The following is a 19,944-nucleotide window of genomic DNA, read 5'->3' as shown; positions in this document are numbered from 1 at the left end:
TGGCTGCACCGCAGGACTGGGTCCGGACATGCAGGGGGCGGCCCCCAGGCCCTGGAGCAGTAACAGGAGTTCTGGGGGTGGGGAGGGCAGGCCGAGTAGCCCTAGACCACTCCTGGTGGAGGACTGTCCACGGGGAGCGGCTTTGACCCGCCGCGTGGATCCCTTTTGCAGAGGCTGCCCTTCGTTGCCAGTGTCGGGAGAGGACGGAGAGTTTCGAAATCAGAGCCGGCCCCTTCACCCACACGGAACCAAGGTGCAGGGCTCCTGGCCTAGCGCAGGCGTTGTTGCCTTGGCCTGGCGTCTGGTCCTGGTCTGGTTGGGTGATGAGGCAGCCACCAGATCTGGCCGCATTCACCCTCTTCCCTCAGGCCTGCCGTGCTCCCCGGCTGTCATGACTCCCAGTGGCACCAGAGACCTCCCTGGGTGCCATCTTGAACTCCATCTCTCTCTCTCTCCCAAGTCCTGCCCATTCCTGATGGGCCCTGTTCTTCCCATCTGGCCTGTTTGCATCTCTTCCAGATCCAACCTCCACCACTGCCATTATGGCGTCACTTCCCTGGACAGGAGCAGCCCTAAGCTGTCTCCCTGCCTCCCATCCTCTGCCTCCCTCCACTCCCCCTGCACATGGTAATCAGTGACTTGTTCTACAGCTGCTCCCAGCGCCCCAGCCCGACCACAGCCCATCCAAGTTCAGACTCCACGTCCATTCCCATCTTCGTTCTGTAGCCACTAAGTGCGCCCTGGGCTCTGAGCCAGGCTGAGCCTGGCATTCAGGGCCTCCCAGGCCTGGCTCCTTCCCACAGTGCTCCTGCCAACTGGAGCCACTCCTGCCTGCCTGGCCCACCCCTGCATCAGAAACATCCCCCCACCTCCCCACCTCCACACTGGAGGTCCCGTTCAAAGGCCTTTTTCAAGTCTCAGCCTCCACCCCAGCAGCCTTCCTTCGCCGCCTGCCATGCTGTGCTTTGGTCGTGTTGCCCCTCAACCCTGCCCAGCAGGACCTTACATGGGGTGGGCAGCAACAGACATCACCCATTGGGGTTTCTGGGGAGTCCCTCACGCCTCACAGACTGCTGCTCGGGGTGCAGCACAAGGCCAGAGGGGAGGCCAAAGCCGGAGAGGGCAAGGGCCCGGAGGCTCACTGTGGCCCTGAGGGCAGAGGTGCTTGTCTGTCCATGGTGCTGCCCTCAGCACTGTGCCTGGTGGGCTGGGGTGTTCAGTCCAAATGTGGCACCAAGAAGCGAAATTCAGATACCTCCTCCTGCTTCCCGGGGCAGGGGTGGAAGACCCGCTCTGCTCCCCCAGGGTGGGACCGGGGAGGGGCGGGGAGGCTCCTACCCCACCCTGGGGGAGGACTTGGGCCTGGGCAGGCTGGCCCTGGATGCCTGCCGTGGTGGTGGAGGGGACTGGCGCCACCACGACCCTCTCCCCTCATGCCTCAGCCCAAGGGTGGCTGAAAATGATCATTGGGCACAAAAGAGTCTGACACAGCCAAAGTCAGGCACCATTTTTTTATAAAAACGCATAATCTCATTTTTTCACTTTAAAATCACATTCAAAAATCGGCAAAGAAATGCCCCAGGGAGTGAGCAGATGGGAGGGGAGGTTGAGCCAACCCAGCCCTTGGGGAAGAAGGCGCGACACCACACATGGCAGCGTGACTGGCACGAGGGGGCATGCGGCGGGTGAGGTGGCGCCCTGTGGGTAGTGGCACTGACAGGACATGTGGCTGGGGGCTGGACAGCCCATGGGGCACACTGACGATCCTGGGGTGGCGAGGGCTGGCCCAAGCGGCCCCTCTCGCTGTGCAGCCCAGTCCACCCAGGCTGGCCCCTGTGGTCCTGGGCAGACAAGGCCTTGCCCAGTCCAGAGTGACGGGGCAAGGGCGAGGCCCCGGTACGGATGGGGGCAGGGGCTGGGGACCTCAGGCCCAGGCTAGGCCAGTGTGGCACAGCCCAGAGTTGCCTTTCTGTGGTCCTGGAGCCTGGGAGCTCGGGGTGGGAGGAAGGGCGGGGCTGCCATGACAGCAACAGCACCTGCTGCCAACGCCACCCTCCTGGCCAAGCCCCAGTGTCCAGGGAAGGTGGGAACGGCGGCAGCCAGTGACAGGGACGCCTCCCAAGTGAGAGTGCAGGAGTCCAGATCACTGGGCGGCGCTGGCGTCAGGGAGACCATGGGCTCCTCCTCACCAACTGGCTGGAGGCAGGACAGTGCAGGGCTGTGTCTGTCATAGGAGGGGCCGAAGTGGAAAAATCCAGGTAGTATTCCTGTGCTGTGGCCTCCCCTGGGGTGGAGGACGCTGAGCCACCCCACCGTGCTGTTGGCACAGAGCACAGCCCAGAGCCGGAGGTGGCACTACCCCCAGGAAGGGGCGGGGACTGCTGGGGCTGCTGCTCTCCCCTCCACAGGAAGACACTGGGAGCAGGTAATCCCTGGGGCTTCAGGGCTGACAGGTGGCTGGACAGTGGCTGGGTTGGTGGCAGCAGGAGCCAAGGCAAGCGGGCCCCTCCCTGGGGGCTGGGGCCACAGGAAATCACAATAATTACAAAATAAAACCTTTTCCGCTTTGCGGGAAAACAAATAATAAAAATTCGACAAAATAAATTAGAGGTTTATAAAAGGCGGGCGGGCGGGCGGGGGTCAGAGGCCGTTGGCACTGCCGCGCTGGACCAGCGGCACCTTGCTCAGCTCCACCACGGGCGAGCGGGCCTTGTTCTTCATCTTGGGCACCCGCTGCACCAGCTGCTGGGCCTCACGGTAGGCGTCACGCAGCTCCTTCTTCCACTGCACCAGCTCCGGGTCACTCTGCACAGGCCGGGGGTCGGGCAGGTGAGGCCTGGGGGCCCCGAAGGCCACGCAGCCCCCGCACGCCCCTGCCCGCCGGGCCCCACTCCCCACTCACGTCGCACTGCAGGACGAACTGTTTACCACCGCGGATCTTGAGGAGGAGGCACTTTCGCTCCTTGATCTGCGTTTCCTCCACCGACTGGATCTCTTCCATGGTCAGCAGGCTCTGCTGCAGGGCAGGGAGGGACGGACAGGGGTGGTGAGGGAGCAGGCCAGGCCCAGCCAGCACGGCCCCGCCCCCGCCCCCGGCCCCATCCTTACCGGGGCCTCGCCCTCGCCCCGCCACTCGAGCCGGTTGGGGAACAGGTAGAAGTACCGCCGCTGCCACTGAGTCAGGAAGGGGTTGCCCATCTTGGACATGTAGCCGTGCATGATGCAGTCCTTGCCCAGGGCGTAGTCTGCCGTGAGAGAGTGAGAGAGGCCCCGCCCCGTTGGGAATCCTGGTCGGCTGTGACCTTGGCTGGGACCCTGAAACCCACGCCTGTGTCTCATCTATACAGTGGGCAGTGGGTACCCATGGCGGCCACCGACCCTCACCTTCCTCGTGGCCCAGCTGCTTGTTTTTGGTTTTCTTGCGGGTCTCTAGCCGGTCTGTCTCGGCATTGATGGTGTCAAAGACAGTCTCTGCCACCTCCTGCTGCCACCGCTCGGAGATGGTGAGGGGGAAGTTGCGGTAGAGTTCCTGGTCGCTGTCCAGTAACTGCGTCATGGGGACGAGGCAGGGGCATCCATCACCATGGGCATGTCCCGCCCAAGGGGCTAGGGCAGGGTGATCTGGGGCACCCCCGGGGGCATTTGGGGGAAGGAGCCTGGGGCCCACAGCTGACAGGGCTGGCCAAAGGGCCTCCCAGGGCAGAGAAGGGATGTGGATGCCCGGGGCTGGGCTCAGGTGCAAGGCCCAGTACCTTGATTCCTTTTGTGTCTTCCTCATCAAAGGAGCCAATGTCGAAGGCGTCAGCAGCGTTCACCTCCCCTCGTGGGGGGATCAGCGGGGGAGGGTACTACGGCAGAGCGAGGGCTGGGCGTCAGCACGGGGCAGGGGCTGCAGAGCACCACCGGCCCCGGCCCCTGCCGTTACCTTCTGCAAGAAGACCATCTGCCAGTCCAGGGAGCGGAAGAAGGGACTCTCCTTCACCTCCTGGGCCCTGTGGGGAGACGCGGGTCATCCGGGCTCTATCGGGGGGCGGGGCGGGTGGCCCCAACTAACTCCTGGTTCGGCCACTTTCTGGCTCTGCGACCTTGGGCAAGTTCCTTAAACCTGAACCTATTTCCTCATCTCCAGTGGGGAGAACAGCAGTTCCCACGTCTCGTAGGGCTGTTGTAAGTTTTAATATTGTAAGTCTTGCAACATCATGCCTGGCACTTAGTAAATGTTTAATAAACATAAAAAGCTGCTGTCATCATCATCATCTGATCTCACCGTCTTTGTTACAAGGGCCCCTCCGGAAGCCAGTCACCAGCCAGCTCCAGCAGCTGCAACCCGGGGGATACTGGACTCAGAGCTGGCTGTGCCCCAACCTCCTGCGAGTTCCCCAAAGGAGGCTGGTTCCAGTGAGGGGACACAGCCTTGTCCCCCGGGGGGAACAGGCAGAGGCCAGCAGCCCACAGCAGAGAACTGGACACCGGGCAAGCCGAGTGCTCAGGGCCTTGCTGGGAGGCAAGACCTGGGACAGAGGCCCTGGTCCCGGCACTCACCCTCGGCCCAGGCAGCCCAGTCTCCGGTGGACATCCCTCTGCAGTAGCCCCTCCAGCAAGGAACGGAGCTCGGGGGAGAAGGAGTCGGGCAGCTCCACAGCCTGCGGGAAGAGCGAGATGTCAGCAGCGGCCACAGAAGAGCCCCCGGCTCCCAGTAGAGCGAGAAACAGGCCCAGCTTCCTAACTCCCCCACCCCCAGAGGGCATGTTTGCTCTGACAATACAGGGAAGGAGCCTACAGGGCAGGAGGCCAGAGTGGGGATGAGTGGCCCAAGATCGTTGCTGGTGAGAACCAAGAGTCCATGACCCTGATACCCGTGAGAGACTCCAACCCCACTGTGGCCCCATGGACTCCATACAGCACCCTGGGCTGGAACCCCACACTCACCATTGTCAATGTCATGCGGTCGATCTCATGCTTGTCTTTGGTCTTGTGCTGCCGGAAGGGACTGTGCCTGGGCAGGAAAGGACAAAGGCCGAAGTCACAGATCAGGAATGGGGAAACTGAGGCAGGAGCATCCCTGGTCCTTATCCAAAGCCAGGGATGATGCCATACCTAACACCCAGGTGGCTGTGGGCTCCTCCCCCAGCCTCCTGCCTGGACCAGGGAAGGGCTGCTCTGTCCGGCCCCACCTGTCCACGTGGGACGGCCCACTCACCCCCGCAGCAGCTTGAAGAGCATGCAGCCCAGGGAGAACCAGTCTGCGCTGCTGTCGTAGGCCACACCCTTCTGCAGCACCTCGGGGGCCATGTACCCATGGGTGCCCCTGTGGAAGCAGAGGTCATGAGTGGGTTTGGCAGAGGGTTTGGGAAGGGCGGGTGCGGGCTGGCACTCACACACTGGCGTGGGGCTTCTTCTTGGAGAAGTCGCAGGCCAGGCCCAGGTCTGAGATGCGCACGTGGCCATGCTCGTCCAGCAGGATGTTGGCCGGCTGTGGAGGAATCCCAGTAAGCTGCCCCCCGCAGCTCAGGACAGGGCCCAGCCAGGCAAGGTGCCAGCTGGGTCGCGGCCTTCACTCTCAAGGGTTATGGGTGTCCAGGCCCTGGGCAGGGTCCTCCCCTCCCCTCCTCAATCACAATCTGAATTCAGAAAATGGCTTGTTGGGCGGGAGGGCGCCTCGGGGAGGAGCCGGCCGGCCCTGTCCCGGGCACGCCACGCCTACGGCCTAGTGGGCCAGGTGCACCGAGAGGGACAGGCCGGCGGCTCACCTTCAGGTCCCTGTAGACGACGAAGCGGTTGTGCATGTGCTCCAAGCCCAGAATGATCTCGGCCGCGTAGAAGCGCATGTCGGCCTCGGAGAAGACCCCGTGCTGCGACAGGTGGTAGTGCAGGTCCCCGCCTGAGGGAGGAAGTGCTCAGCTCCCTGTCCCAGGCCCCCAGCCCAGCTCTTGGTCCGCCTGGGGCCGGGCCACGCACTCACCGTTCATGAGATCCAGGATGAAGCTGAGTTTGTCTGGCGTGTGGAAGGCATAGGACATGCAGACGATGAATGGGCAGTCCTGGGAGGGGACAGGACAGGAAGTCAGCAGAAGCCGCCCAACGGTCCCAGAGCCCAAGGCTGCTTGGTGGCCGGCCCACCTGGCCGCCCGCTCACCCCGGTGCTGACGAGGGACAGCATGATGCGCTCGTTCAGGGCCAGGGTCTCCCCCTGCTTCATCTTGATGCGCTTCTTGTCCAGACACTTCATGGCGTACCTGCGGGGACGGGGCCACTGAGTCAGCCCAGAGGCGCTGTCGTGCAGAGTCCAGGCTGCTCTGGGGCCCAGGGTCGGGGTCGGGGAGTCCTCCGAGCCCTTTTGGGGAATTCTGGGCACCACAATAAGCTTATGACACACAGAGACAGAGAGAGGGCAAGAGAAAGTGCTGATGGGTGGGAGGCTCAGGGGGTAAGAATGTGGAGAAAGACAGTGGCATGGAGTGACTAGCAAGCCTATGTCCCCCTGCAGAGACCTGCCCACTCAGGACCCTGTCACCTGGCTCCTGCACACTGATGCCCCCACAGCTCTCCCATGGACACCCATGCCTTCAGGGCACCCCAGGGGCCCTCCCTTCCCTCGAGTGTGCTAACATCTTGCCCGTGTCGGCCTTCCGGCACCCATAGACCTCGCCGAAGCCTCCTCGACCAATGATGCGGTGCACGCTGAAGTCGTTCATGGTCAGCTGCAGGGGCGGCAACAACGGGGGTCACTGCAGGCTGCCTGGGCCCCTTGCCCACGGCCACCCTCACATGCTACCTGCCTGAGCCACCCCCACGGGGAGCCTGGCCCTGAACCCACAGCCACCACACCAGAGGCTGGCAGACTCGCTGACCTGCCTAGCCCTGGATCAGCCCTGGGGCCCAGCCCCCGCACCCACCCAGGCCACTCACGTGGATGTTGAGCTCCACATTCTTCCACTGGCAAAACCGTGTGAATTTATCGCTGTGAGAGAAGAACCGGGGCTCAGGGAACCTCAGAAAGTAAATCGGATGATGCCAGGTGTGAGCCGCCCCACCCCCTGCCATTCCCTGGGTCCTGAGCCTCAGTGTCCTCTCCAGAACTGCCCAGGGACAGTGCCATCCTGAGCTGGGCCCCTGCCCGGAACACCGGCCTGAGCGGGGCCTGGCCACCTACACGCAGGTTCCTGCTGCGATCAGATAGGTTAGAAGGAGGTCTTCCAGCCTTAGACTTCCTGCCGCCGTATCGCTGACAATGCTGCATGCCTCAGTGACACAGCACTCACTCCCTGCGAGGCCCACTCCACGGCTACTCCTTCCATCAAGCTGACAGCTGCCTACAGTTCCCCCCCACCAGGTGGGCTCTGGCCATGAGGGCGGGGGCTGGGGCAGTGTGTCCTCTCGTGTCTACCCGAACCATCCCCCACGCTTCTCAGTCCAGGCAGGCCCAGCAGGATGCTCAACAGTCCGTGGGAGGGAAGGGCTCACAGGTGGCCCCATGGTCCCTGGAGAATCACCCGGGACAGGCTTGGGCTGAGGATGGCAGGAGTGTGGGCAGGCAATGACCTGGCCTGCCTAACCTCTGAGGACTCTCTTCACTGGGGTGTAGACGGGCCCAGGCACCCCCTGCCCAGGGCCTAAAGCAGAATGGCTCCTCTCCACGCCATCCACACCCTCGCAGGACAGCCTCTTCCTCCCTCTCCTCTCCTCTTCTGCGTGCACCCACTCTCACCTCTCGATGAATTTCTGGAACACATCCCCTCGGAGGTTCTGACAAATCTCTTCGATGTACGGCTAAGGGAGGAAGGCAGAGGTTGGCGACTGGGCCCGAGTGGGAGCTGATCAGGCTCCTTGACCTGGCCGAGGGGACCCTGGCCTGGCGGGGAGGCGGGGGGATAGGTCAGCACACACCTGGAAGAGATCTGGAGGCACCTGCCTCTTCACCAGGTGGCTCTGGACATGCTCAGTGGCACTTTTCGAGAAGGGCTGGGGAAGACAGAGATGGCTGTGAACTCTCCGCAGGGCCCTTCCATCCCTTCCCAATGCCCAGGTCGCTCCGGGCCGGCAGGCAGGTCCGGGCACTCACGTGCGAGCAGGCCAGCAGCTCCTTCATGATGTAGGTGTCGAAGATCTCCCGGCTGCAGGCCAGGCGCTCCTCCTCCGTCTCCAGCTTCTCGTATCTCTTGATCTAGAGGACAAGATCCCCCAGGGTAACCTTTGGCTCAGGGGAGCCTAGAGGCGCCAAGCATCTTGTAAATTCAGCAAAAGCAACCCAACCTCGCCCCCTCCTCCAGGCAGTGCAGGGCCGGCTCACCTCCTCGTAGAACTCCACCAAGGGCTTGGCCTCCTCCAGGTGTTTCAGGCAGAAGTCTCGAAAGAGCAGGTACCCTGAAAGCAAGCGTCAGGTCGCACTGAGCCACACCATCTCAGAGGCCTTCCCACCATGGAGGGTGGTGTGGGCTTGGGGCTCCCTGGGCAGAACCGGGCAAGGAGGTGGCACAGATGGTCTCTGCCAGGCAGTGGCTGGGCAAGATGGCCTCGAAGGCTGCTGCCAATGGAAGATTCTTGGATTTGGGGCCAGGGCACCTGCATTTCTACCCTCTCAGGATCTCCTCCTCAGATGGTGGCTGGAAAGTGACCGGCACGTCACGGTGAGTCACAGGACAGGGGCTGGCTCTGGCACGTGGGCCCCTGCCCTCTCACTGCAGTCTAGGGACCCGCACCTCCTCCCACAGTGTGACACCCGGCCCCGGGCAGCTGTGCAGGTGCAGCGAGGCTCACCTGGGCCAGGCCAGAGCCGCGGCACGGGGGAGGAAGCAGCCCCCGAGGGGCCACCTGCTCTCCCTGGACCTCATAACCCTCTATCGTCTGCTGATTTATTCTCACAGCAGCCCTGAGACACAGCACACGGGAGGTGAGGTCCCACTGGGGACACTAAGGCTCAGGGAGGTCTGCCAGGCAGGTGTCATGTGGCAGGTCCTGTGAAGGAAGGTTGGGGAGCGGGGCCTTGAAGGGCGTGGGCTACTCGGGGGGAAGAGGGGAGATGGGCTGCGGCCAGGTCTCACCCTCCCAGGGAGTAGGGGCCTGAGGCCTGGCCTCAGACCACCTTGGAGGGCAAAGGAGAAGTATGCCCTGCACCCTCCAGCCCAACCTGGGTGAGCATCTTGCACTTGGGAGTGTTCTATGCCTCCTTGGGGGCACTGTCCCCACTGCCTCGCGCCTCTTCTGGAGCGTGCAGACTCACTTCTGTAGGGAGGCCTGGCCCATCAGTGTCGTGCCTTTGAATAACTCAGTGGGGCTTTCACTGGCACTATCACTTCCGGGCCTCCCACAGGTGCGGCTCCTGCGTTGTAGGTCCCAGGTGAGGACGCCAGCAGGCTCAGAGAGGTAAAGCAATGTGCCCAAGGTCACACAGCACAGGCAAGGGTACCCAAGCTGTGTGCTGCCTGAGGAGCTGGCTCCCAAGCCTGACCTCAAAGCCTGATCCCACCAGGCCAGGCTACTGCCATTTCGGATCCTGTTCTCTGACGCCCCATCCGAGCTGTGTGCCTGGAGCCTGCTTCCCTGAGACCTGCCCCGACCTGCCCTCAGGCCAGGTCCCCACTCTGAGGCCAGGCACTGGAAGAGGAGGAACAGAGGACCAGGCCCGAGCGGCTGCTCACAAAGAGGGCCCATGGGGGCGGGGTGGGCCGACCACAGCGAGGCAGGCGCCACAGGAAGAGCCCCGCCCCTTCCTGTCAGTTCTACCAACGGCCCTGAGCAGCTGTGCCTGCGCCAAGGGGAAGCTGCAACTCTCAAAAACAAAAACCCCAAAGGAGGAACTTCCCCGGTGGCCCTGGAAGACTGCTGGGCCCCCACCCCTTCACAGGGCTCCCTGGGCCGACAGCCAGGGACTGGGAGGCACAGCGGGTCACAGCCCTGCTGTCACCCAGGGGCTCCCTGGCTGCCCGGCCCCAGTGGATGGGAGGCAAAAACCCGGGGAGCCAGCCTCAGGGTCTTCCTGTTTCCACACCCCAGTCCCTGGGGCTGGCGGAGCCCCCACTGTACTCACCCAGTTTCTGGGAGAAGATCTTCTCGAAGGTCACCTCACCCCGGTCCTCCAGGTACTTCTGCATGACGCTGCGGATGCTGAAAGACAGAGGGGCCGTGTGACCTGGGGCCCCTGTGACGCCTGTCAGCAGAGGGCACTGCTGGTGGGTGTCACTGCTCCCTCTAGGAAGGTCACACCAGAGGGACCCGAGGACCCCTGGCCTGCCCCCTAAGGCTCTGTCCCCCAAAGCCAGGGTGCCAGAAGGTGGCTGCTGAGAAGTTTGGTCCCAGCATGGCCTTGTGCTGGCTTTGGGGTCTTGGCCAACCAGCAGCAGGTGATGGATCACCAGAACGTGTCCTGTCCTCACAACGGCACGCGTACTGCTCAGCCAGATGGACCAGTAGTGACACCCACGCACGTTACAATATGACGGGCCTTGAAAGCATTCTGCGCAGCGAAGGAAGAGAATCATAAAAGACCACGACCCCGTTTATATGAATGTCAAGAACAGACAAATCCACGGAGACAGAAAGCAGATTAGTGGTTGCCAAGGGCTGGGGAAGGAAGAGGGGGGGTGACTGCTAAGGGTATGGGGTGGGGTCTCTTTTGGGGGTGACGGAAATGTTCTGGAAGTAGGTAGTGGTGAGGGTTGCACAACATAGTGAATGTACTAAAACCCACTCAACTGTACTCTTTAAAATGATAATTAAAAAAAATATTTTTATTGATTTTTAGAGAGAGGAAGGGAGGAGAGAAACATAGACTCGAGAGGGAAGCATCAATCAGCTGCCTCTTGCACCCCGCCACCAGGGACTGGGCATGCAACCCGGGCATGTGCCCTGACTCGAATCGAACCAGCAACCTTTAGGTGCACAGGATGATGGCCAACCGACTGGCCAGGGCTAAAATGATAAATTTATGTTATTTGAATTATATTTCAATTTTTAAAAATGGTTAAAAAAAGAAAAAGCCAAGCCTCAGTTCCCATGTCCCTAATACCTGTCCCTGGGTTGCAGCAGGGGAGGGGTGGCCACTCTGACACAGAAGCCAACCCCCCGCTCTACCCTTGTTCACCTCACCTCCCGACATCACGCACCGTCTGGGAGAGCGACGCTGCACTTCAAGCCTCAGACACACCGTCTGTCCCCTCCGCCCCTCCTGGGCCACCTGTCACGACGGCCGCTGTGGTCATGTCGGGCCCTCACTAGCCCAGGATCCCGAGGAACACGCTTCGCTGCCCGAACTGAGGGCCGTGCTGGCGGTCGCACCGAAGGCCATGCAAGGCGCACGTGACCCTCAGGGGATGCGGGGCCACCAGCAGGCCACTAACAGAGAGAGCAGCTGGTAAGAGCTCGGGCCGCAAAGTCCAGGCTGTGCCCTCACCTCTGTGTCCTTCTTAGAGCTCAGCACGGGCCCTGGCCACGGGGCCTGCTGTGCATCACCTCCTGGAAGGCGAGGTGCCAGGCACCCCTCCCAGGACACAAGCCTGGTTCTAGGACATTAGACAGAGTGTGACAAGGCCTGCGTGGGACCCAGCGGTTCAAGGAGACTCGGAAAGGGAAGGCTGTGTGGAGAAGGCGGAACTTCAGTGGGTTCCTCAAGGGCAAACAGGATGTCAACAGGTGGTGAAGCCCAGGGCAGGTGGGTGGCCCAGGGGAAGGCCAGGCCGGGGATGAGCAGGAAGGACACTGAGAAAGCTCGGTCAAGGGCAGGGAGTGAGCAGGCAGACTCCACTGGGGCACCCACTGGAGGAAGCCCAGTATCTGATGACGGGGCCAGGAAGGAGGGAAAGAAACAGGGTGGGGGGAGGCTCAGGCCGTCGGACGGATGGAAAAAGGGTTGGCAAGGCCAGTGCACCGGCGGACCCTGCTCAGCCTCTGGGCCTGGGCCTGAAGGAAGGGGACTCCTGCCCTTTCCACTCAGCGTTTTCCCTCTGATGGTCTCAGGGGAAGCCCAGGCCCCAGCCTTCCTCGGCCTTTGCTCACGTTCCATCCACTCAAGGAAAAGCCATGCAAGAGAACATGGGAACACGCGGAGCTGACGGGCGCACACAGCTTGGCACCTCCTGTCCAGACACTGGGACAGCTGAGGGGGGGGGGGGGCGAGATGCTGGGGCCGAGCGCAGTGCGAGGAGCCCAGGGGAGGCAGCGAAGGCTCGGCAGGTGGCGAGACCAGGCAGCCAGGAGTTAGGGGCAGGAGCCCAGGAACCTGGGTTTCTCCCGTGAGAGGGACCAGGAAGGCGGGGCCCTCATTCTCAGCCCCGGGCTCTTCACATCTGCACCCCATTCCTGTGGCAGAGGAAGCGAGAAAGCAATCGAGGGAAAACAAATGGAAAACATGTCCATCCTCCTTGGAGGTGGACACTGACATGGTGGTCAGGTGTGCTCAGGTGAGCGTCCAGACAGGTGATGCGGACCCCAGCCTGTCTGGATGACCCCAACACGGCTCCTGCAGTCATCACTGGGAAGCCCCCCCGAGCCCCAAGCTCCCTTTATGAGAACCAGCAAGACTGGCGCCGGTTCAGTGACGGAGACGGACGACACGGGAATGCCCACGGGGAGCCGTCCTGCCACGTGACCCAACGGCCCTGCAGGGCAGCTGAGAACCGACACCTCGACACCGCAGTCGCCCCGGGAGTCACACCGTCGGAGCACCGCCCACCAGAGAGGACCGCGGCAGCAGCAGAGCCTCCCCACCTCGCGCTGTCACCTTCCCCACCTCGCGCTGTCACCTCAGCCCGGACAGCAAAGCGCCGGCTCCGGCTGCCTCGCGGCCAGACCCCGCCCTCCCCCAGAAGCTGCACGGGAGGCCGCAGCATTCTTCCCGGCCCACAGCACTTCACTTTCTTCCTTAAAAAGAAAAAAATGTTTTCTCAATAAAACAAACACGGCCCCCAACCAAACACAAGGTCAGACTCGGGCAGAGCCCTCGAAGGGAAGGCCCCCCCAGCGACAGCGTTAGGGTTTCCTGTCCATTCCCACGGGGCCGGCTGAAGGGGCTGGCAGGTCACAAAAACGTGTCACGGGGACACTCCCGCCAGGGTGGCAAGTCCAGGCTGGCACGGGAGGTGGTGATGGCCTCCTGGGCTGGGCCACCTTTGTGTCCAACCCCCGCTCCCCGGTCCTGGAGGAGTCTGAGTGGCGGGGAGCCCAGGGCAGCATTCCTGCCCCTGCCCCAGTCAACAACCCCCATATCCAGGAGCGCGTGGCTCCCACAACCCTGGGCTGTCAAGAGGGCCAAGTGCCTGCATCTTTCCTGCCAGCGTTTGCCTGAGGCTCCCAATCAAGGGGCGCCCAGGTCTGGGTTCCCAATGGCTCTCCCGCCGCCCTCCCCGGAGGCCAGGCCAAGTCACCCACTTCAGATGTCGTTTCCTCATTTGTAAAATGAGGATGTCAACAAAATGCTGAACTGTCACCACAGCACTGGCCATTTAAGAAGCCTGAGAGGCCCCGGCCGGCGTGGCGCAGTTCACTGGGCGTCTCCCCTGCATTGAAAGGTTGCTGGTTCAATTCCCAGTCAGGGGACATGCCTGGGTTACAGGCTCCATCTCCAGTAAGGGGGCGGGGGGGGGGGGTTGCAGGAGGCAGCCAATCATATTTCTCTTTCTCTCTCAAAAGTAATAAAAATACAAACAAATAAATGGATCCTACAGCCTGCACCTCCTTCTACTGTGACCATAAGCTGCAGTCTGGTTCAGGTCTCTGTCCCACACCTGCCATGACCTCAGAGACTGAGGCCTCTGGCCGGGCGGCCTCCTAACAGGTGAGCCCTGACCAGGAGCCCACGCCGCTCTGCTCACAGATCAGCCTCAGCCACTCGTGCTGCTCAGCCTGGGGCCTCGGGCAGAGCCCAACACCTGCCCTGCCAAAGTATTGGGGGGCCCTCAGCAAGGGGCCCACATCACCACGGCAGGGAGCTGCCGGCCTGGATGCATGGCACTGCCACCTGCAGCCAGGGCTGCTCACACCGGCTCCAGCTGCCCCAAGGAGCAGGTCCAGCCTGACACGCATGAGGGGGCGGGAGGGGGGGAGCACTTCCTCCCTCTCAGCCTAGAGTCAGGGTTGGGGTGACAGAACAGCAGGCAGGCAGCGGGTGAGAACTTCCGGAACCTTCTGGCACCACGTGGTTCACAGGAAAAGCCGAGGCCCTCACTCTGTGGCGCAGTGGCCTGGCCCCTCATCAGTGACTCCGACTCAGGGCCACAGGCAGGAGCCTCTGTGGACTGGGAGGGGCTGCAGGGTCAGAGGCAAACACCCAGTCTGATGGCGAGATCAAGGCTGAAAGAAGCTGGGCAGAGTCCCACACACGTTAGTGGCAAGAGAACATCCACCCTCCCTGAGAAAGGGCCTCCCACCAGCGGGAGCCCCCCCTTAACCTCTGTAGAGAGCGGGGTGCGGGGTCTCGGGGTCCCTGGCTCATGGCCTGGCTGCCTTCCCCTCCACTCCCTGCCAGTGACTGCGGACAGCAGGCGGCATCTCCCCTGGGAACCCATCAGGCTGGAGGCAGCTCTGGCTGGCACCTGGCAGGCCAGGGACCATAGTTCCTGTGCCCGAGTGAGCCTTGAGATCCCAGGACAATGCAAGCTGGCACGGGCGCCAGGGACTGGCAGGTCCAGTGCAGCCACGCCGGAACCGCCATGCTCTGGGAGGTGACAGTTAACAAGCCAGCAGAGCGGAGGCTAAGGCACTCCTCTGTGGCATTTCCAGGAAACCTGGCACCGCGGTGGCAGTGGTAGGAGGAAGTCCCCTGGGGCTTCTTATTAATATTTCTCAATGACTCTCCCTCAGGCGGACGATGTCCTCGCAGCCCGAGGACGGGGCACGTAGGAAATGGGAAAGACTCACTGAATCGGCCAGCTGCGCAGCAAGCCCTGGCAGTGGAAGGGAAAACGATGCCCACTGGGCACCACACACACAAGCCCCTGCAAATGTCCACAGCAACCCAGGCTCCCAAGGGCACGGTGGCTGCAAAGGGGCTCCCTGTGGGGTGTGCAGGAAGAGGCACTCTGGCGGCCTTGTCACGTCACGGCTTGTACACGAATATGACCCGAGCACCACACCCTGCGATCACTGCCATCGAGTTAGAATGCAGCAAGAACAAACTTCCAGGGCGCTGTGCCGAGGTTCCCAGGAGGGGCTGACCCCTCCCCGCACCCAGGATGGCTCCCCCGAGAATAAAGCTGCTCACACGTTAACACCAGAGCCCCCCCCCCCCGCCCCCGAAACCCTGCTCTTCCGCCGTCTTAGAAAAAGCTGCTGCTCAGCACCTCAGTGTTAGCATCTCCTGTTCGAAACAACGCAGCAATAACGTGAGTGACTCCATCTTCTGTGATGAGGGAGCGGAGGACTCGGTCCCTCGGGGCCACAGGAGAGTGGGGAGTGGCCACAGGAAGGAAGGGCAGGTGTGATGGAGGCTGTGCATTCCCCAAAGACTGTTGGGTTCGTGGCTTCTGTTTGGTCCAAGGCAGGAGCATCATGTCCAGGAAGCATCACATCCTACAAGCACTTGGCCCACCTGCAAAGCTGACCTGGGCGCCTGCCGGGGGTGGAGGGCCGCTGGCTGCAGGCTGTGCCTACATCCGACATCACCGGGAACTTACTACCAGGCACTGATCCTGCGTTAATCGGATACATTATTCCCGGGATGACAGAGCCCAGAATCCCCTGCACGGATTCCAGCCTGTGGCTCATGTTCCCTCAAATTCCTCGGTAAACAGGCAGGCGAGCAACTCCATGGCAGACATGTGAAAGCCAGTGATTGGGAAAGGAGAGCAGATGGGAAAAGACAGGCCGGAGACCGAGTCCTGGGGAACAAGGGGCTTCAGAGGCCCAGAGGGAGTGACTGCTACGGGAATGGAAAGTTCTGGATAAGGAATGAAGGCTGGTGGTAAAGAAGGGGAGGGATTAGGAGGGGAGAAAACCTTCCCCTGCACCCCATCCCCCACAAATCAAGGGCAGGAAGTTCTGGAGGCTAAGAGTGGTGGGTCCGGGAGACAGGGAAACCAGGAGAGGGGCAGGAAGAAGGAAATCCACGGTGGGGGAGGCACCAGGAAGGAGCCGAGAAAATGCGAGGCTGCAAGAGGCACCGGCTCTGACAATCCACTGCTGGGGCTGCTGCTGCCACCAGGGAGGGCAGGGGTCCCTCCGGGGACGGCCCAGGACGGGCTCCTCAGCAGGAGCCCAGAGATTAATTACACAAGGCCTCCATGGTCATATTAAGCAAATGGCAGTAATTACAGAGCTGCTGCCGCTGCTGGAAGGGGAGACAGCAGCTCCTTCGGGGAGAGGAACAGACCACGGACCCTGAAAGGTTCATCGTTTTACCGAGGCAGAAACTGAGGCAGGCTCGGCCAGGATAAGGGATGTAACCTGGTCCTGCAGCAGGATTAGAGGCCGAGTCTCCTGTCTTCCAGCCACACAAGGATACTTCCTTCAGTGAGAAAGAGGAGAGATGGGTCTGTTTTCTTGGATTCTACAGGGTGACAGAGGGGAGGCCCCTATGCCAACTCAAAGTGGCCTTGTGCCCAATAGCTCCAGTTCCCCAACCCTGAGAAGCCAGAGCTGTGACGACAGACCCTCTGCCCAGCCAAGCCACAACCTGGGCACCAGCCGCAGGGAGCCCACCCGAGGTGGGAGCAACTCCAAATGGCATGTTGTCATGGGAAAAACCACAGCCTTTCTTCTGGACCCTGACCTGTGTGTGGGGGACGACGTGACCCCAGACATGGCACTGCCTCCTCCAGGCACTAGCTTTGCCAGGGCAGCCGATGGGGAGTGGGCTGGGCCTAGCGAACCAGGACAGCTGACGGTGCTGGGGGCTGCCCTGCTGCTCCCAGGCCACCCCCCAGCCCCACGGCTCCCTGGAGAAGGTGGCTGGCTGGCACATTCCACAAAACGTGGACGGGTGAGAGCAGAGCTGTGGAGGGGTGTGCAGAGGGACGGCAGCAGGGAGGAGCACGTGGGAGCCCAGGGGCCTGAGTTCAGGTTCCAGGCCCCCCCCCTCCCCCCCGTAACCAAGCCTCCTCCTCCCTGTGAGCCTTAGTTGCTCCAACTATGAAATGGGAGGATCTCAGAACACCCCCTGCTGTGCCTGCTCCCACAGTGATGAAAAGGATAAAATGGAGTACGAAGCACTGTGCAAACTGGGAAATGCCAGACAGAGATACAGTCCTAATGACCTTCCAGGGCAGGAGGCAGCTGGCCCACTGGGTGTGGGAAGCTTCAAGCAAAGGCTGGCGTGCGCGCTAATGCAGGAGGCCTGGACTCCTCGGAGCAGCCCCGGCCCTGCCCTGGCCTCGGCTCACCAGTGGCCCCTGCTTACAGCCTCTAGTCCATCCCACAGATGCGGGCAACCTGCATGGCAGTGTGCTGCCAGATGGTGACCCTAGACAAGAACCAGGACACCTGGCTCTCGGGCTCTGCTGTTTGCCTACAACGCCCAGCCACCCTGGTTTTGGACACGGTGCGGTGCTCACCGTTCTTGTGCAGCTACTACACGCAAGGCGTGGCCTCGTCAACTTCACAGGTTGGTTTTTGGATCAACTGAGATGACAGATGTCAAAACCAATCATAAATTATTATAATTTCCACCATTATCCCTATCACCACCACAGATGGTGAAGGGGCCGGGGAAAGAGGGACATGTCGTTTCTCTGGGTGCTAACACCTGCAGAGCCAACCCAAGGTGGGGCCCCATCAGGAGCAATGCATTCTGGGGAGAGATTACCCAAAGGCAGAGAATTCCAGAAAGGGCCCCGCCTCGCCATTTGCAGAACTCCAACCTGCGGGAGGGTCTTGGGGCCTTGGCCACCCAGGCGAGCCGTTGCAAGCCCCTGAGGCTGACTCCCCCATTTCCTCCCTCATGGCTTTGTCATTTCTGAACTCCTTTTTGTTCTAACTGTCACTGCTCCCCGGACAGCCCCCAGCTGACAGTCAGTCTGGTTCCTGTTTTGAGAAATCTGATTGCAAATGTCTAGAAAAAAAGGGCCCTAACGGCCTTTTCAAACTGCAGACCAATTTTCCTCTCCCAGGCCCGGTGTTCAGTCAATCCGAAACCCAGTGAGCAGGGCCCTGTGGGAGACGCCGGAGACGGCAGCATGGCAGCCCTTGCAGCGTTCGGCCCCCCTTCAAAGACTCGGGACACTGCAGTCACAGCCTCGCTTCACACCATCCACATTTCACAGATGAGGAAACCGAGGCCCAGAAACCAGAAGGGACTTGCCCAAAGTCACATGATAACACCACCACAGCCAGGACAGGCCCAGGCTCCTGAGCTGGCGGTCCCCAACATGCCACCTGTCTCAGGCAGGTACGGAGGAGTTGCTGGGACTGGCCTTGCCAGGTAATTCGAGGAACGGCTGTGGGCACGCGGCTCTCACAGACTCAGAACGGCCAGGTCCTGGCTCAGGCCGGCGCGGTGGCAGAAATGTGGAACTAGAAGCCGGAAGCCCTGATCTGGTGGCAAGGCACCACCCCGATTACCTGTGGCACTGAGCAGGCACTCAGCTCCCCCACCTGTTCCATGGGGCCCAAACCACACCCGTTCTACCTGCCCATGGGCGGCCACCAGGCTCAAACAATGAAAAAAGACTCTAGAAACCATAAAAAGCCCCAGCTGTCGTCCGTATCCTGTATACTCCTGCACCTACATCCTGCACGCACAGTCTAAACTTTGATACCAGGTGCAATGGCATCAGCCGGCTCACAGAGAGGTGGCAGCCGTGGTCCAGCTGCTGCAGGGGTGCTGGGAGGTCCCCCAGCAAACAGCACTGCAGGGCCCCTATGCGGGGCCCACCCGAGGTGGGATGTAGGGGAAAGGGGCTGGCGGTGTCCCCTCCACCGGGATGGGGCACACACCACACCCTGCTCCCCGCCACCCCGACCCCAAAGCGCTCTCCAACCCCATCCCAAGCCAGTGGCCCCTCAGCCGGTGGGGGAGACTGTTGCCTCCCCCAAACCTCACACAGTGTTGACCAGAGGGGCTGGGAGCGGAGGCAGAGAGACCCCCGGGGGAGCCGGGCTGCAGGGGCCGCAAGGGGATGGGTCCGAGTCAGGCCAGGTGGACGGTGGGAGGCGGAGGAGGGGCCGGGGAAGGGACCAAGCGCCGCCCGGAGGAGGATGGAGGGGCTCGGGCTCCGGGCGGAGAAGGCAGAGCCGAGGGCCGGGCAGGGGCACGGAGCCGCTCGGGGAGCCCCTGCGGCTGGGGGGCCCCGGCGTGGGGCGCCCCGGGTTCAGGTGCGCGGGGCTGGGCGCGGGCTCGGGGCGGCGCTGCGGACCAGGAGCGGCGCCGGGGCCGGGGTCGCGGGCAGCGCCCGGCGCGCGGGCGGCGGGGTCCGGCGCCGGGGCCTCACCTGGGCTCGGGCAGCAGGATCTTCTTGGAGGCGCGCGCGGCCGGCGTGGCCTTGCTCTTCTCCATGGCCATCAGGTAGCTCACGTCGGCCAGCACCGCCTCCAGGTCCGCCATCTTGGCGGCGGCGGCGGCCTCTCCCGCCGCTCGGCTCCGCTCCGCTCGGCTCGGCGCGCTCGGCCCGGCCCGGCCGCTCCGTCGGCCTCGGGCGCCGCCGCCCGCCCGGCCCCGCTCGGCGCCCGCGGCTCCGCTCGCCGCGGCTCACTGGCGGCGCCGCCCCATGGCGCCGGCTCGGGCCCGGCCCCGGCTCGCTCCGCTCCCGCCGGGACTGCAGTCGGGCCGCCGCCACCGTCGCCGCCCGCGCCCCGGAGCCGCCGCCGCCGCCTCCGGCCCCGCCTGCCGCGCACAGCGCCAGCGAGCCCGCGAGGGGCCGGGCGGGCGGCGGCGCCCCCTGCAGGCCGCGCGGGCTGCGCCCGGCTTGACCCCCGCGGCCACCCGGACCCCGTCTCCGAAGCCGGCGGCCCCGACCGGGTGGGAGCCACCGCCCGGACCCCAGGCCTGGAGCACAGCAGAGGGACACGCTGGACCCGGAC

General features: G+C 62.7%; 1 protein-coding gene across 1 annotated transcript; it reads right to left on the bottom strand.

Annotated features, from left to right (window-relative positions):
* Positions 1-1,497: 1,497 nt before the first annotated feature.
* GRK2 (G protein-coupled receptor kinase 2) lies at positions 1,498-19,711 on the bottom strand. Its single transcript, XM_081099851.1, has 21 exons — positions 19,356-19,711; positions 10,028-10,104; positions 8,291-8,364; positions 8,063-8,164; positions 7,888-7,962; positions 7,709-7,770; positions 6,910-6,961; positions 6,610-6,701; positions 6,137-6,236; positions 5,963-6,041; positions 5,751-5,881; positions 5,379-5,473; positions 5,201-5,308; positions 4,930-4,996; positions 4,543-4,643; positions 3,926-3,992; positions 3,753-3,848; positions 3,385-3,547; positions 3,109-3,245; positions 2,903-3,016; positions 1,498-2,805 (listed from the first exon to the last, which is right to left on the bottom strand). Exons 1-21 carry the CDS (start codon positions 19,466-19,468, stop codon positions 2,641-2,643), a joined length of 2,070 nt encoding a protein of 689 aa, XP_080955977.1. The 5' UTR covers positions 19,469-19,711; the 3' UTR covers positions 1,498-2,640.
* Positions 19,712-19,944: the final 233 nt, after the last annotated feature.

The sequence above is a fragment of the Myotis nattereri genome (assembly GCF_964212035.1).
Source record: "Myotis nattereri genome assembly, chromosome: 9".
NCBI classification, from domain to species: domain Eukaryota; kingdom Metazoa; phylum Chordata; class Mammalia; order Chiroptera; family Vespertilionidae; genus Myotis; species Myotis nattereri.
Note: the sequence above shows the minus strand (reverse complement) of the source record. Positions and strands in the feature narration are given on the sequence as shown.

What these genes read in the sequence shown, in the direction of transcription:
- GRK2 (XM_081099851.1), bottom strand. Translation starts at nt 19,468, where the DNA reads ATGGCGGACCTGGAGGCGGTGCTGGCCGACGTGAGCTACCTGATGGCC. An exon ending in AGCTGCTGGCCTGCTCGCAC is followed by an intron (nt 7,963 to 8,062) that starts GTGAGTGCCCGG and finishes TGTCTTCCCCAG; the next exon opens with CCCTTCTCGAAAAGTGCCAC. An exon ending in AGTTCGTCCTGCAGTGCGAC is followed by an intron (nt 2,806 to 2,902) that starts GTGAGTGGGGAG and finishes CGGCCTGTGCAG; the next exon opens with AGTGACCCGGAGCTGGTGCA.